This window comes from Mus pahari, chromosome 19 (assembly GCF_900095145.1).
Source record: "Mus pahari chromosome 19, PAHARI_EIJ_v1.1, whole genome shotgun sequence".
NCBI lineage: Eukaryota > Metazoa > Chordata > Mammalia > Rodentia > Muridae > Mus > Mus pahari.
The window spans coordinates 84,506,280-84,521,396 of record NC_034608.1 but is presented as its reverse complement, the minus strand read 5'-3'; the positions used below and the strand labels follow the sequence as shown (position 1 = coordinate 84,521,396).

Sequence of the window (15,117 nt, the reverse complement as noted above, 5' to 3'; positions counted from 1 at the left end):
AAAAAAAAAAAAAAAAAAAAAAAAAAAAAAAAAAGAAAAAGAAAACATTGGAATGCAAACAGGTCAAAACTTTAATAGGGTGCTCAGAATGAACAGTCCACTGTCAGTCAATAAACTGATGTTTCTTTAAAAAAAAAAAAAAAAACAAAATCACACCAAGGTGGGGAGTCGGGGAGGCGAGTGACCTGGAAAAGGGCAGAGTTGCAGCCAAGACTTCTGAGGTCATCAGCAGGACACAGGGCCAGTCACCTATGGCACTCAGCCAGGTGCCAGAAACTTAATTAGATGCAGCATCCGAGTTGAAGCTGCCAGACTCTCCCGCGGGTGATGAGGCTGGCTGTGGGGTGGCCCTCTGCCAGTTACTATGGACCTGGAAAGACAAGAACATGAGAGTGGGTGACCACCCAGTTTCTGTGTCCCCAGAGGTCCGCAGAACATGCTAGCAGAGGCGTTCCAGAAAGAGCCAGGTGGGTTCTGAGCCCACACCCCTCCATCAAATGCCTTGGGGATGCCAAAACCAGCGGCCTGTGGCAGGGCCGTGACTGTGGGCTCCTTCCTCGCAGGGGCAGGAGCCTCCGCTTGTCTGTAGTGTGCATGGCCACAGCACACATTGGGGCCAGCTGGGTGGATGTGCTAAGCTCAAGAGACACTGTCCTTGTCCACTGCATCAGGCAGGGCATGTGTGCTAGAGGCTCTATGAGCGAGGCCACGGCAGGTATGTGCTGAAGCAGCTGGGTAGGAGGACAGTGGCCATGCTGGCAGAGTGACCTTTAAGAAGAGCCAGCTGAATGGGCATGAGTGTTGGCATGGGTCTGGCATGATGGTGTACTCCTTTAAGCCCTTGGAGACAGAGGCAGGAAGAACTCTGTGAACTCAAGGCTAGCCTGGTCTAAAGAGTGAATACCAGGCTAGCCAGTGGCATGTAGAGAGATCATCTCAAACAAACAAGAAGACAAAGGGTGTGCTTGGGACGTGTTGTACCTACAAGAGACTTAGGTGGTGCCTGCAGGGCATGGCACAGCCTGACTCTTGGCTCAGTGCTGAAATGGGCAGATGTGGCAGAGCAGGGCAGACCGGCGCTTCACTCCCTCACTCCTGCTGGCTCTGTTCCCGAGCTCCTTAGCTTCAGGTGTGCGAGAAGCAGGCCCAGACCCTGCTCCACAGCCTGAAGCTTGCATTAGGCTGGGACTCAAGGTGGTGGCAGGCAGGGCCTGAGTGAGCCAGGCTCACGCAACTCCCTCCCGGTGGGCACTACTCTGAGCCCCGGGGCTGGTTCTAAGGGAACTTCTGGAAAGCTGCCGGGCTCGTGGGGCCGCCATGCCAGAGCCCACTCAGTTTATGCAGGGCCCTCACAGGGCCTTGGAAGCAAGCTGTGGTCTGACACCCAGGACAGACTGGGAGGTCACAGGCTCTACAAAGGAGACAGCTGTCACCCTGGGAAAGTTCTGGAGGCAGCTTGGCTGTCTAGAGTCCAGTTACCAATGTGTATCCCAGCCTGGCAGACGCCTTTTCCGTGTGAGCCGCCCCCACCCCACTAGGTCTCCAGCCCCCAGTGACAGGTGGGTCTGAGTCCAGAGGTTAAATGCTCTCTCCTTTCCTTGGGGTTTCCTTCCCCCAGAGACCCAGCACCAGGGCTCCTCTACCTCCCCAAAGCCCTGGAGGGGTCCCAGGATGGCTGCAGCTGACTCACCAGGGGCTGTAGGCAGACTCCCCGAGCATGGGGCTGAAGGAAGGCCAGGGTCTGCAGAGTGAGAACCATGTCACTTCCATTGGTCAGTGGCAAGGGGCCACAGGGACCTGTGAGAAATGGGCAGTCAGTTGCGGGTATCACAGCAGAATCTGGGTCAGCAGTCACAGGGATTTCTGGACAGCATCTGCTCAGTCCCTCATCAAGAGAGACTCTGGACCAAGTGGGGGTGGCACTCGGGAAGCAGCCTGGCCTACAGAGTGAGTTCTACACTGAGAAAGCCTGTCTCAGAAGAAAGGGGAGGCAGTCAGACAGATTCTGGATCTGACCCCCCCCAAAGCATCCAGCCACCTGTACTTCCCCTGGCCTTGTGTGGGTGATGATGGCCTGTGAAATTAAGACACTTTTGTCTGTCCCTCTGCTGCCACTGGCTGTCTACACGGATTGGGTGGCTTAGGTCACACCTAACCCCACAGAAAGCTTAAGTTAAAGAGAGCCAATGGCCTTGTCACCTGAGCTGGGTGTGGACTGGCAGCTGCTCTGACCCCTGGGACGCCGGGCCTTGGTGACTGTGGATGTTCTCCCTGTGTACATGGTGGCTTCTTCCTGGAACTTCCCCGTGTTCTTTTTGTACCGGATTCTTTTGTTGCCAAACCAGTTAGAGACCTGTGGATAGATGGACAGACAATGACATGTTCTGGCGTGGGCCATGCTGGGAACAAACTGTATGAAGACTCCATTAGAAACCTTTCCTCTCAGGGGTTGATGGAGATGGCGGTTTAAAGGGGTCTGCTGCCAAGTCTGATGACCTGAGTTCAGTTCCGAGGAGCCACAGTGGCAGGAGAGGGAAATAACTGCCAAAGATGTCCTCAGATCTCTCCATTTCTGCAGTGACAGGTACCACACATGCACAGTGATCGATGCATGGATTAATGCAAGAGGAGACTGCACACATGCACGCACTCATGCACCTCCCCCCATAAATAAATACACAAATATAAAAAATAATACCAACCTTAGTACAAAAAAAAAAAAAAAGGTACCAGCTTAATAGCTCATACTTGTTACCCTAGACTCTGGGAGGCTAAAGCAGGGGATTGCTGTAAATTCAAGGCCAGCCTAGGCTGGAGTGAGATCCTGCTAAACAACTTCACCCAATTGAACAAAACAGGGGAAAGGCCCCAGGTAACTGCAGGGCTCCCTGTCCCACGGGGCTCCCTGTCCTGCAGGGAGGGCCACACCTCTGCCAGGATGCTTAGTCTCTAAGATGGTTTCATTTTGTTTTATGTACTTGTGTGCTTTGCCTGCCCACATGCATGATGTATGTATGCATGTACATGTCTGGGACTGCTAGAGGTGGGAAGAGGGCATGGGACATCCTGGATCTAACATTAAAGATGGCTGTGTACTGCTATGTGGGTGCTGGAATTGAACCCAGGTAGTCTAGAAAAGCAGTCGGTACTCGTAACTTCTGAGCCAGCTCTTTAACTCCACTATAGTACCATGACTACGTCTATGACAATATCTATGACAATGACCACTACTATACCACTACTACTGTTTTCCTCCTCCTCCTCCTCCTCCTCTTCCTCCTCCTCCTCCTCCTCCTCTTCCTCCTCCTCCTCTTTTCCCTCCATCCTCTTTTTTCCCTCCTGGACAGAGATTCTCTGTCTAGCCCTGGCTATCCTGGAACTCTCTGTGTAAACCGGGCTAGCCTCGGACTCACAGAGAGCTGCCTGCCATCTCCTGCATTTTCTGTTTGACATGAGGGTCTAACTATGTAACCCAGATGGACTGGGATTCCTGGGTTCGAGTGACCTTCCTGTATAGCCAGGACACAGGCTACTCAACTGTTCGTGGCTCTAGACAAAGACCAGGGTTTCAGTGTGGATTTGGACACTGCTGAGTGGGAGTAGAGTGACCGGCAGGAAACTCATTTTCACACGGAGACCCTACCTCACCCTCAGCTCAGCTCCCCTTGGGGCTTCCTCAGACCGAGGAGCCCTAACAGTGTTTCCTTTCTCTTAACTTCTGCTGAGGTGCACCTCATGGCCTACTCCTCTGTACCCCAAATTCAAAACCTCACTTAACTAATATGGCAGGCCACTTTAGTAGGTCCTGACACTGACTAGGGGATATGACAAAGTGGAGTGGAGCTTCTAGCACAGAACTCAGTGGGTGGGGATGGTCCCAGGGCCCAGGTCACCCAATAGGGAGTGCCCCTGGAATGTGGCAGGGCCTTGGAACCTTGCTTAGGTGGGTGATCTGCCTGTTGTTCACCCAGGCTTACACTCTGACCAGAGGTGTAGACCCTGCCCTCAGCTCTGGCCTTGTGAGGACGTCCGACTGCTCCCTGGGGGACAGGACACTGGGCTCTGTCATAGAGACATAACTATAACAACCTGGGCTGAGGGCAGTGCCTAAGGGCAGGACACTCACCCTTTCCAACTGTGAAGCAAGGAGGAATAGGGTATGTGACAGGGCTGCAGTGACTAAGGTCAGAGGAGCTGTGGCTGGGTGACCCAAGGCTCAGCAGACCCCCACATTGCAGCCTGTGCGACTTGCACTCCCGGTTCCAGTGCGCTGACCCTGCCTTCCCGCCAGTGAACTCACTCTGAAACCTTCAAGAATGTTTTCTTAGCACTATGGCCTTTGGTCACTCTGTCCTTTGCCTCAAATTCCAAGAAAGACAGAGGTGATAGTTGCCAAACCACGGGGTCAAGTTTCTCACTCACGCAACGGAGCTCATACTACACAGCTCTCCTGCTGCAACCACATGGGTCCCAGGAGCCTGAGCTGCCAGTCTCCTAGAGCTCACACCAGCACCTTGAGGTGCCATGACACTCATACTCCTCTTCTAGGAGAGGGGGCAGAACATTCTAATTCACAGCGCAGAGCTGGGATTGGAGCAGAGACAGGCTGAGGCACCTGACCAGCGCCACACTATAAGTAACTTCCCAGTGGGTCCTTCACACAGTAAGGAACTTCCCCATGGGTCCTCCCACACAGTAAGGAACTTCCCAGTGGGTCCTCCCCACACAGTAAGGAACTTCCCAGTGGGTCCTCCCCACACAGTAAGGAACTTCCCAGTGGGTCCTCCCACACAGTAAGGAACTTCCCCGTGAGTCCTCCCACATAGTAAGGAACTTCCCCATGAGTCCTCCCACACAGTAAGGAACTTCCCAGTGGGTCCTCCCACACAGTAAGGAACTTTCCCGTGAGTCCTCCCACACAGTAAGGAACTTCCCAGTGGGTCCTCCCACACAGTAAGGAACTTCCCAGTGGGTCCTCCCACACAGTAAGGAACTTTCCCATGAGTCCTCCCACACAGTAAGGAACTTCCCCATGAGTCCTCCCCACACAGTAAGGAACTTCCCCGTGAGTCCTCCCACACAGTAAGGAACTTTCCCGTGAGTCCTCCCACACAGTAAGGAACTTTCCCATGAGTCCTCCCACACAGTAAGGAACTTCCCCAATGGGTCCTCCCACACAGTAAGGAACTTCCCCATGAGTCCTCCCACACAGTAAGGAACTTCCCCATGAGTCCTCCCCACACAGTAATGAACTTTCCCGTGAGTCCTCCCACACAGCAAGTAACTTTCCCATGGGTCCTCCTTCCTCCCGTATTAACTAACTTTCCTAGGAGTCCTCCCCCCACATTAAGTAACTCCTCCAGGAGTCTCAGGCCCCACTCCCATACCAGCCCCGGGGCAGAAGGGCTCACCTGGGACACCGTGATGCCACCCTTCCTGGCCAGCTCTTCTTTGGTCTCTTCACTGGGGTAAGGGTTGCTCAAATGGGAATAGAAATATTCATTCAGCACTTCTGTGGCCTGCTTGCTGAAATTCCGCCGCTTGCGCCTACAGACAGAAATCCCCAGTCTGCAGTGCTCTCCTGCTGGGGTGGAGTCACATCTCTCATGTCCCTAACCTCCTGTGCATGTACAGGCCAGAGGTGGGTGCCTATGTCCTCCATCGTGTTCCATCTTGCTTCTTTGAGGTGGGGTCTCGCACTGAACCTGGAGCTCACTGAATGGGCAGAGGTGATCAGCAGGCCCAGGGACCAGCCCGTCTCTATGTTTCCAGTGCCTGGGTTGCAGCAGCTCCTGGCTTTTAAAAAACCTCTCTCTCTCTCTCTCTCTCTCTCTCTCTCTCTCTCTCTCTCTCTCTCTGTATGCACCAGAGACCCAGATGAGAGGACACAGAGAACAGTAGCTCTGTGTGCTTGTCCAGTCCCTCCTGGGGACCTGGCTGTGCCCCAGGCTGTGGCTGTCGGTTCTCCCGAAGGCTGTGGCTGTTGGTCCTTAAGCAGCTCTGTCTGAGCACCCCATGCACTCTTTGCTTGTCTGTGCTCTCTCCCAGCCTTGCCATTTCCCTTCTGAAAATAGTACAGACAGTGACAGGCTTCTGAACAAACCCGCTCAGCAGAAGTCATTACCTCTGCAAGGTCTCCTGGTCCCAGCTATTGCTTATCTCCTCTCTGCCTCCCATGCATCACTCAACATTCAGAACCCTTATTCCTGCAGGTTCAGGTAATTTCTGGGATCAAATTCAGGTCTTGAGACTTTTGCAACAAGCTCCTTTACCCCCTGGACCATCCTGCTGGCCCATTTCTGGCTTTTTATGTGGGTGCTGGGTATGCAAACTCAGGTCCTTCTGTCTGCACAGCGAGCACTTAACTGAACGAGCTGCCTCTCCATCCTGATCAATCAGGGGCTTTTTTTTTTTTTTTTTTTTTTTTAAAAAAAAACCTGTTCCTAATTGTAGTGTAGCTCAGTCTTTTTTTTTTTTAAGCTTTATTTATCGTTTATTTATTTATTTATTTATTTATTTATTTATTTACACTGTAGCTGTCTTCAGACACTCCAGAAGAGGGAGTCAGATCTCATTACAGATGGTCTGTGAGCCACCATGTGGTTGCCAGGATTTGAACTCAGGACCTTCGGAAGAGCAGTCGGGTGCTCTTCTGAGCCATCTCACCAGCCCTCAATCAGGGGCTTTACAGATGCCCCAGTAGGTAAGGAACATGTACGAAGACCCGAGTCTGGGTTCCCTGACCCATGTGGAGCCATGATGTCAGTGCATGTCTGTAGTCACACAGGGAACCCTCTGAAGCTGGTAGGCAGCTGGCCTGACACACCCAATGGAAAACAGCAGAGACCCTGCCTTGAGCAATGTACCTGAGGTTGTCCTCTGCTGTCCACATGCTGTGCCATGACACACTCACCTGCCATTCACACACACACACACACACACACACACACACACACACACACACCCCAAACCGGCAGTCTGTACTTTGGGTCTTCTCCCAAAGAAGGTATGTGAGGCGTGGCTAGACCCTCTGGACAAACTCAAATCCAAGACAGAGCTTGGCTGGGCTCGGTGGTAAGGCGAACATGGGGTCAGCGCTTGCAACACCATGGCACAAACATCGGAGCTAACCTGGGGTCCTGTTTCTATTATCTAAGGGCCAACCCTTGGGGACCCCAGTGGCACGCAGCCCCTGACCTGGCATCCAGGAACCGTGAGCGTAGGGTCATCACAGCCTCACACGTACTCTGCTTGAGCTGCCTCTGGATGGCACTGAACTTGCTCTGGATGGTGTTCACCATGTGCTCCATCTCCCTGCAAGACACAGGCCTCACCCTACTCTGTTCCTGGAGAAGGTTGGTGACATGTGTGGTGAACTCACGACAGGCCTGGGGTGGGAAAAAATGGGCCAGCCTGTGACTCAGCAGCCAGGGGCGTGGGGCAGTGGGCTCCACAGCTGACCATATCTACCACCCCCACAGCTCACACTCAGCTCTGAGGACTGAGGGGAAAGCACGTTTAGTGACACCAGCCCCTCTGTAGTGACTGGCTGCGGCGGGCTGTCCCTGCTCTGCCACAGAGGAGGGAGCTCATGTCCACATCTGTCTGTGGCCAGTGCACATTCACATGACAAACTCTTGCGTGTAGAAAGATCACCTGTTCATACTTCTCTAGCTCAGAGTGGTAAATCTGTCGGATCTGGGACAGCTTGGCCCTGTAGTCTGAGTGCTCAATGCTATTGTCATTTGGACAGCCACCTGGTGTTGATGTGCTGCCTGCTGCTGCTCCTCGGCCTCTCTTCTCTGGCCTGGACACACCCTCAGCCAGCAGCATGTTATCCAACCTCGGCAGCTGGGCATCGGGAAGGTCCTCTTCCTGACACTGGATGTTCACGGCTAGAGGGGACAGAGGCAGACCAGGATGTGCTCTCTGAAGAGAAAAGTAGCCAGGACCAAGTGGCACTGGCACCATGGCTGGGCATCACTTAAAAGTATCAGTTATGTGCGCATCTGTGTGGGGGTATATGCATGTGTGAGTGCAAGTGTCCCGGGAGTCCAGGAAGTCCATGGCTGAGCTGGGCCCACAGGCAGCTGTGCAATGCCCAGTGGAAACACTCTTATCCTCCAAGCCATCCTCCACCTTTATTTCCACATTGGAACAGGGACACCTAGTGACCCGCTGGGACAACAATCCAACTGCACAGTCCTGGCTGAGGAGAGGACACTGGGACATGGCAGAGTGCGTGGGCAGAACTTGACAACCACTTGAGAACACAGCCAGGCTGAATGGGTTTCAGGAAAGGTGCCTTGAGTGAGCTGAGCACCCTAGGGGCTGGGGAGGGGCCGTGCTGGTGTGGGTGCAGATGCAGAGACAGGCACAGAGCTAGTGAGACAGCTCAGTGGGGAGAAGAGCTTGCTGCCAAGCCGGATGGCATGGAACCAATCCCCAAGCCCGTGTGGCGGAAGGAGAGCCAAGTCCTGCAGCTGACCCTCTATCTATATGTGCCTCTCCCTTCCTTCCTACAAGATAAATAAAGGTGAAAAGATAGTAAAGGCAACAGCTTATCATGGGGACCAGGCACAGTATTGCACTGATGGGTTCTGCTACATGCCCCTGTGTCCATGTTCTCTGTGCATGTGTGTGCATGCATGCATGCATCTGTATCCATGTGTGTTCATGTGTCCATGTGTGTGTGTGTGTGTGTGTGTGTGTGGTGGGGTGGTACTTGCATAAATCAGAAAAGGAAATGCCTGATCCAGCTGCTAGTAAGCTGGCTCCTGTCTGTAATTCCGACAGTGCATACACATGGTGCTAACATACATCCAGACAAATACTAATATACATAAAATAAAAAATAAAAGCCGGGCGTGGTGGTGCACGTCTTTAATCCAGCATTTGGGAGGCAGAGGCAGGCGGATTTCTGAGTTTGAGGCCAGCCTGGTCTACAGAGTGAGTTCCAGGACAGCCAGGGCTACACAGAGAAACCCTGTCTCGAAAAACCAAAAAAGAAAAAAGAAAAAGAAAAACCAAATCACAACAGAACAAACAAACAAACAAACAAAACCTTAAAAACCTAAAAGAACATTCCCAGGTTGGTGACATGTTCAGCAAGTAAATAAAGGTGCCTTCTGCCAAGCCCGATGACCCGAGTTCAGTTCCCAAAGGCTCCTATCACAGTGTTCTCTGACCTCCGCACAGCATGCACCGTCTCCACACCAAAAAATTAGTAAACATGGCAGAAGAGATGGCTCAGCTCTCGCAGAGCACCCAGATTCAGTTCCCGCACCCGTACTGCAGCTCACAACCACCGGCAACTCCAGTTCCGGGGGTCCAGTGCTGCCTCCTGGTACCCTCAGGCACCAGGCAAACACAAGATGCAAACATGCACGCAGGCAAACCCCCTCTCAGTGTGGACATGCTCCACTGCTTTCTATGTTTCTCTGTGAAGCTCCCTCTGAGTCCTGTCTTTCGTTATGACATGTCCTAACCATGACTGGAGGGAGCCCTGGCCAACGGGCTGCGGGCATCAGAGGTCAGACCGTGGAGAAGTTTCTCTGAGTTGAGCCTTGGCCTTCTCTAGTGCAGGGGAACTGAGACTCCTTTGCTCTCCTGCTTTGTGACAGTTCCTCTGTGTGCCCTGGCTGTCCTGGTACTCTGTAGACCATGCTGGCCTCCAACACAGAGACCTCCGTCCCTCTGACCCCTGGGTGCTGTGGTTAAAGATGTGCACCACTACGCCCAGCTTTTATTAATCTTGAGTGGTGCTGAGGCAGTGTTTCATGTGGCCCAGGCTAGGTTTAAACTCTTTTTTTTTTTTTTTTTTGGTTTTTCGAGTCAGGGTTTCTCTGTGTAGCTCTGGCTGTCCTGGAACTCACTTTGTAGACCAGGCTGGCAGGTTTAAACTCTTGATCCTTCTGTCTCCACCTCCTGAGGATGACAGGCAGGCACTATACAAGCCAAGAAGGGCCTCACTGCACTCAGTAGAGCGAGGATGAGCACGGGGGAGAGGTCTCAATGTCAAACATGCCCTGCAAGGTCACCAGTTTAAAAAGTCCCTTAATGCTTTCTTACTTCTCTTTAGCCTCCCCGCCCCGTGTGTGTGTGTGTGTGTGTGTGTGTGTGTGTGTGTGTGTGTGTGTGTAACTGGTTCTTTCTGCCCACCATTTGGGCCATTTGGGTCCCAGGTATTAAACCCACTGGTCCAGGCTCTGTGTCTAGGCACAAAGTCTCCAGCTGGCAGCGATGTTTTGGGAGGTGGTAGAAATGAGGAGTGACCAGCTGTTTCACGTGCCCTCTACAGTGCTGAAAGGCTCCTGCCAGCCAGCTCCTCCACCATGGCAGACTGTGTCCCCTAAACCAACGGCCACAACCAACCTTTCCTCCTCACGTGGCTTTAGCCAGGGGTTTTTATCACAGCAGCAAGAGAATTAAGTAACCCAGCACAGCACTCAAGAGGTCCTAGGTCAAAAAAAAAAAAAAAAAGAGGTCCTAGGTCCCTCTGGACACTTCCCAAAAGAAAAAGACAAAAATAAGAAGCAGCGGGACCTGGACAGACGTCTGCACACACCTGGTATCGGTAGCACTGTTTACAGAAGGGCACATCCATGTATCTGTCAGACACACAACATGTGGTCCTGCACACAGAGGAGCATGGTGGGGACGCAGTCAGTGGATCCCTTGTCTAAGGCTGAAGTCCTGCATCTGCCAGGTTTGCATAAGCGTGTTGCAGGGATGCACTCCTGGCATCCAGCACTGGGAGGCAGAGGCAGGAGGACTGGGAGCTCAAGGCCAGCCTCAACTGCATAGCTTGAGACTAGCCTGGGATAAGGCTCTGTCTCAGAGAAAACGAGAAGCACACAGTAGAACACCATGGCCTCTCGGTCATGACAAAGTTACATAAGCTACAGCAGATATGTTTCAGGCCTTTCTCCTCCTTGAAAGACAGGTGCAAGAGCACCGGCCATCTGCAGTCCCCTCGCAGGAAGTGCCTGGAGCCACAGACTGATGGAAGCAGATAGCCTCTCTCAGGGTTAGTGGTGCTGACCTCAATCCCAGCACTAGGGGAATTGAGGCAGGAGGTCCATGTTTTTGAGACAGCACCTTATTCTGTAGCTTTGGCAGTCCTGGAACCCATTATGTAGACCAGCTTGGCCTTGAATTCACAGAGCTACGGCTGCCTCTTTTCCTGAGTGCCGAGATTAAAGGCGTGAGTCAGTGGGTCTGTCTTTGCCTCCTTTACTTAATGGTTTTTTCCCTTCTTTTCTTTTTCTTTCTTTTCTTTCTTTCTTTCTTTCTTTCTTTTTTTTTTTTTTTTTTTTTTTTTTTTTTGAGACAGGATTGTTCTGTGTAGCCTTGGCTCTCCTCGAACTTGCTCTGTAGACCAGGCTGGCCTTGAACTCATGGAGATCTTCCTATCTCTGCCTCCTGAGTGGTAAGATTAAAAGTGTGTACTTTAAGCTGGGCGTGGTGGCGCACGCCTTTAATCCCAGCACTCGGGAGGCAGAGGCAGGCGGATTTCTGAGTTCGAAGCCAGCCTGGTCTACAGAGTGAGTTCCAGGACAGCCAGGGCTATACAGAGAAACCCTGTCTCAAAAAACCAAAAAAAAAAAAAAATTAAATTTTGAGACAGGTTTTATAAGGCCAGGGTCACATTGAACTTGCATCTTTGTGTCTCAGCTTCCTAGACTGATGACAGGACTGTGCTATGAGGCTTGGCCTGTTCTTTGCATGTACATGTGTGTGTAGTGTTTGTGTAGATGTACAGTGTATGTAGGTTCATGGTTGGCATCAATGTTTTCCTTGATCATTAACACACACACACACACACACACACACACACACACTGGACTGGTATTTTGCCTGTATGGAGGTCTGTGCATGTGAGTAGCCTGCTGCTGGAACTTGAAGCTGGGTCCTCTGTAGGAGCGGCCAGTGCTCTTCACTGCTGAGCTGTCGTCCTCCAGCCCCTCCACCTTACACACTGAGTTACGGCCTCTCACTTGAATCCAGAATCACCTGGTTTGACGAGTCTAGAAAGCACGCTTGACCCTGGATCCTATCTTACTAGGATTGCAGGCAGAGACCAGGCCCCACCTACCATTTACGCGGGTGCTGGGCATCAGAACTGTGGTCCTCATGCACGCATGGAAAGTGATTTAAACACTGAGCTGTAGCCAACCACACCTCTTTTTCATTTAACTTATCTGACTACACTTCTTTATTTGTGAGATGGGGCCTGTGCCATGACACATGTGTGTGCCATGACACATGTGTGTGCCATGACACATGTGTGTGCCATGACACACGTGTGGAGGTCAGAGGATACCTTGCTGGAGTCAATTCTCTTCTTCCACCACGTGGGTCCTGGGGATGGAACTCAGGTCGTCCACACAGCCGCCCACCCCGGATTTGCAGAGGCTGAAGAATTCCACGGGGATAACCCTGAACTCTTGAGCTAGAATGAAATTCTAATTTTTTGAATTTTGAAAGCTGGCAGAACCATGTGCTGACAGAGGGCTGTGAAGAGGCCACGAGTGCAGCCCACACGGGGCCAGAGCAGACAGTCTTAGAGCTGCCTACCGGTCTTCCCCTTGATCTCGCAGAGCACACGGAAGAGAGCGGACTTCATCCGATGGCAGTTCAGGGCATGCTTTCTGAAAGAGGCAGCAAAGACGGAGTGAGATGTTAGCTCATCAAGGGAGCAGGGCCTCCTTCCCAGGAAACCAGAGCCAATCTGACACGGGCGCCACACCCCATGAAGACATGACACATTGCTCATGCAAACCAGGATGCTGAACTTTGATATCAACTTGACTGGACCAAGCAATGTTAGGAGGTGGGCATGGTGGTGTGAGGTCTTACTCCCAGCGCTCTGGAGGCAAAGACTCCAGATATCCGAGTTCACAGCCTGCCTAGTCTAGAGTTCTGAGGTAGCCAGGGCTACACAGTAAGGCCCTACTCAACATCAGAAATATTAGGCATAGTTTTCTGTAAGCTTGAGGCCGGCACGGTTGCATAATGAGTCCAGGCAAGCCAGGCTGTGAGGTGAACTGTAAAGAAATACCCATGGTACACGCTTGTCACCCTAGCACTGCAGAGTGAGGAGGAAGACCAAGGAGTTCAAGGCCAGCTCCAGCTATACGGTAAGATTTGAGTTTGAGGCTAGCCTGAGCTACAGGAGATCCCTCCCCAAACAAAACAAAGACTCCACAGGAAACTGGAAGCAGAGATGTCTCAGCAGTGCAAATGGAACAGCTTCAGTCCCAACCTTAGACACTGAGCCTACAAGCTGTCCTCTGTCCTCTACACATGGCCTGTGACATGCTCACATCTGTGTTTATACCCAGAGAGAAGAAAAATTAAACAAACAAACAAAAACCACAAAGGGGGCTGGTGAGAAGTCTCAATGGGTCCAAGTGCCTGAGCTGAGTTCAATCCCTAACCTCACAGAGGCAGAATTATCACGGGCTATCCTCTGACCTCAGCAGGCCCCTGACGTCTGTGACGTCATTTCCAGAGGTGATCCAATCCCATCCCAAAACCTCCAGTGAGTGCCTCTCCTGACTGCCGGGGTGGAGGCAGATGTGACTGGCGGCTAACTGCCAAGCAGACGCCCTTTAGGCCTCTCACACTCACACAGCCTCCTGCTGTCATGTCCTCTGTTGTGGCAGCAGACACTTCTGAGCCCAGGACATCTTTCCTCCCTTCAGCTGCTTCCATCAGACACCATCTCAGATGCGTTGAGAAAGTAACTAATACACCGTTGGCCCTGCTAGATCCAAGGCTTGGCTCCATGCTTCCCAATAACCAGGGAGGACAGAGGTGGGCCGAGTGGGAAGGCGCCTAGCTAGTATGTTCGGGCCCTGCATCCCATTGCCAGCAAACAAACTAACCAAAGTCATTCTAATTAGAGGTGGAAAACAAAAAAAGAGTTTGGTTCACTAAAAGGTTGTACAGCCTTCTTCCCCTTTGTCATTATTTTTTCTTTTTTTTTTTTTTGTTTTTATATGTGTGCTTTTGCCTGCATGTATACCTGTGTACCACGTGCATGCCTAGTGCTCATGGAGACTAGAAGGTGTTGGAGTCACTGGAACTGGATTACAGATGGTTGTGAGCCACCATGTGGAAATTAAACCTGAGTCCTCTGGAAGAGCAGCCAGTGCTCATCATAAAAAGGGGCCATCTCTCCAGCTCTATGTCAATGTCTTTTAAATAATACTATAGTATAACAAACAGTATATAATACAAGTAGTAACAGTACAATAACTATTTACAGGGCAGGAAAGATGGCTCAGGGGGAACGGCTCTTGCCATCAAGCCTAGAAACAGGAACTCAATCCCACAGTGGAAGGAGAGGACTGACTCCTGAACGGTGTGCTCTGATCTGCACACACTCTGTGGCAGGCGTTCACGCACACACGCACACACGCACACACGCACACATGCACACATAGATGTAATTTAAAAATGAACAACAACAACAAATTACTTTGAAAACATCTGGACAGCTTCAGGTGTTCTGAGTCAGTGTCCTCGAGGACTTCACAGGTTCCACATAGATGTCACACAGCTCGCAAGAAACATGATACCTGTGCTTTTTCCTTCTGCTGCAGAGTGGGCAGTCAGTGCTGGAACCAGTTCTTGTTGGACACTGAAGGATGCCTCAGAAATACAACAGCTCCCTTTACACAGAGAAACTCACATGCTGCCAACAGCTCACCCCGAGCCAGCCTCAGAGCTGGAGCGTCGACTCGGGGGTTAAGGGCACTTTTTGCTCTTGCAAAGGACCTGGGTTTGATTTTCCACTCCCACATGGAGGTTCACCACTTCCTCAGGCATTCGTGTGGGGCAAGACACTCACACACAGAATGATAAAATAAACCTAAAAACGTATTGAAGAGGAGGAGGACGACAGCAGCAACCTCAAGGTCAGAAGCAACACTCACCCTCCTGGTCACACGCATGCACATAAGGCCCTCTTCCCACAGCCCCTGGACATCCTTCTAGTGTCATCCTTCTAGTGTCGCCTGGGGCTCATGTGTGCACACCAGGCATTCTCACCCATGGAGCGGAGCCATCTCCCCAACCCACATTCCCTCTCCTGAAGCCTCCCCCCCC

At 51.8% G+C, this 15,117-nt stretch overlaps 1 protein-coding gene across 1 annotated transcript in view; it reads right to left on the bottom strand.

Moving 5' to 3' along the window:
• Positions 1 to 53: 53 nt before the first annotated feature.
• Positions 54 to 15,117, bottom strand: part of Pbx4 (PBX homeobox 4) — a 39,645-nt gene continuing 24,581 nt past the window's right edge. The window contains exons 2-8 of the mRNA XM_021219527.2: positions 12,580 to 12,653; positions 7,657 to 7,895; positions 7,198 to 7,388; positions 5,412 to 5,547; positions 2,200 to 2,353; positions 1,691 to 1,797; positions 54 to 370 (exon numbers count right to left, since the gene is read on the bottom strand). Of these exons, the coding sequence (XP_021075186.1) occupies positions 278 to 370; positions 1,691 to 1,797; positions 2,200 to 2,353; positions 5,412 to 5,547; positions 7,198 to 7,388; positions 7,657 to 7,895; positions 12,580 to 12,653 (994 nt within the window). The 3' untranslated portion in view covers positions 54 to 277. The remainder of the gene's footprint in view (positions 371 to 1,690; positions 1,798 to 2,199; positions 2,354 to 5,411; positions 5,548 to 7,197; positions 7,389 to 7,656; positions 7,896 to 12,579; positions 12,654 to 15,117) is intronic.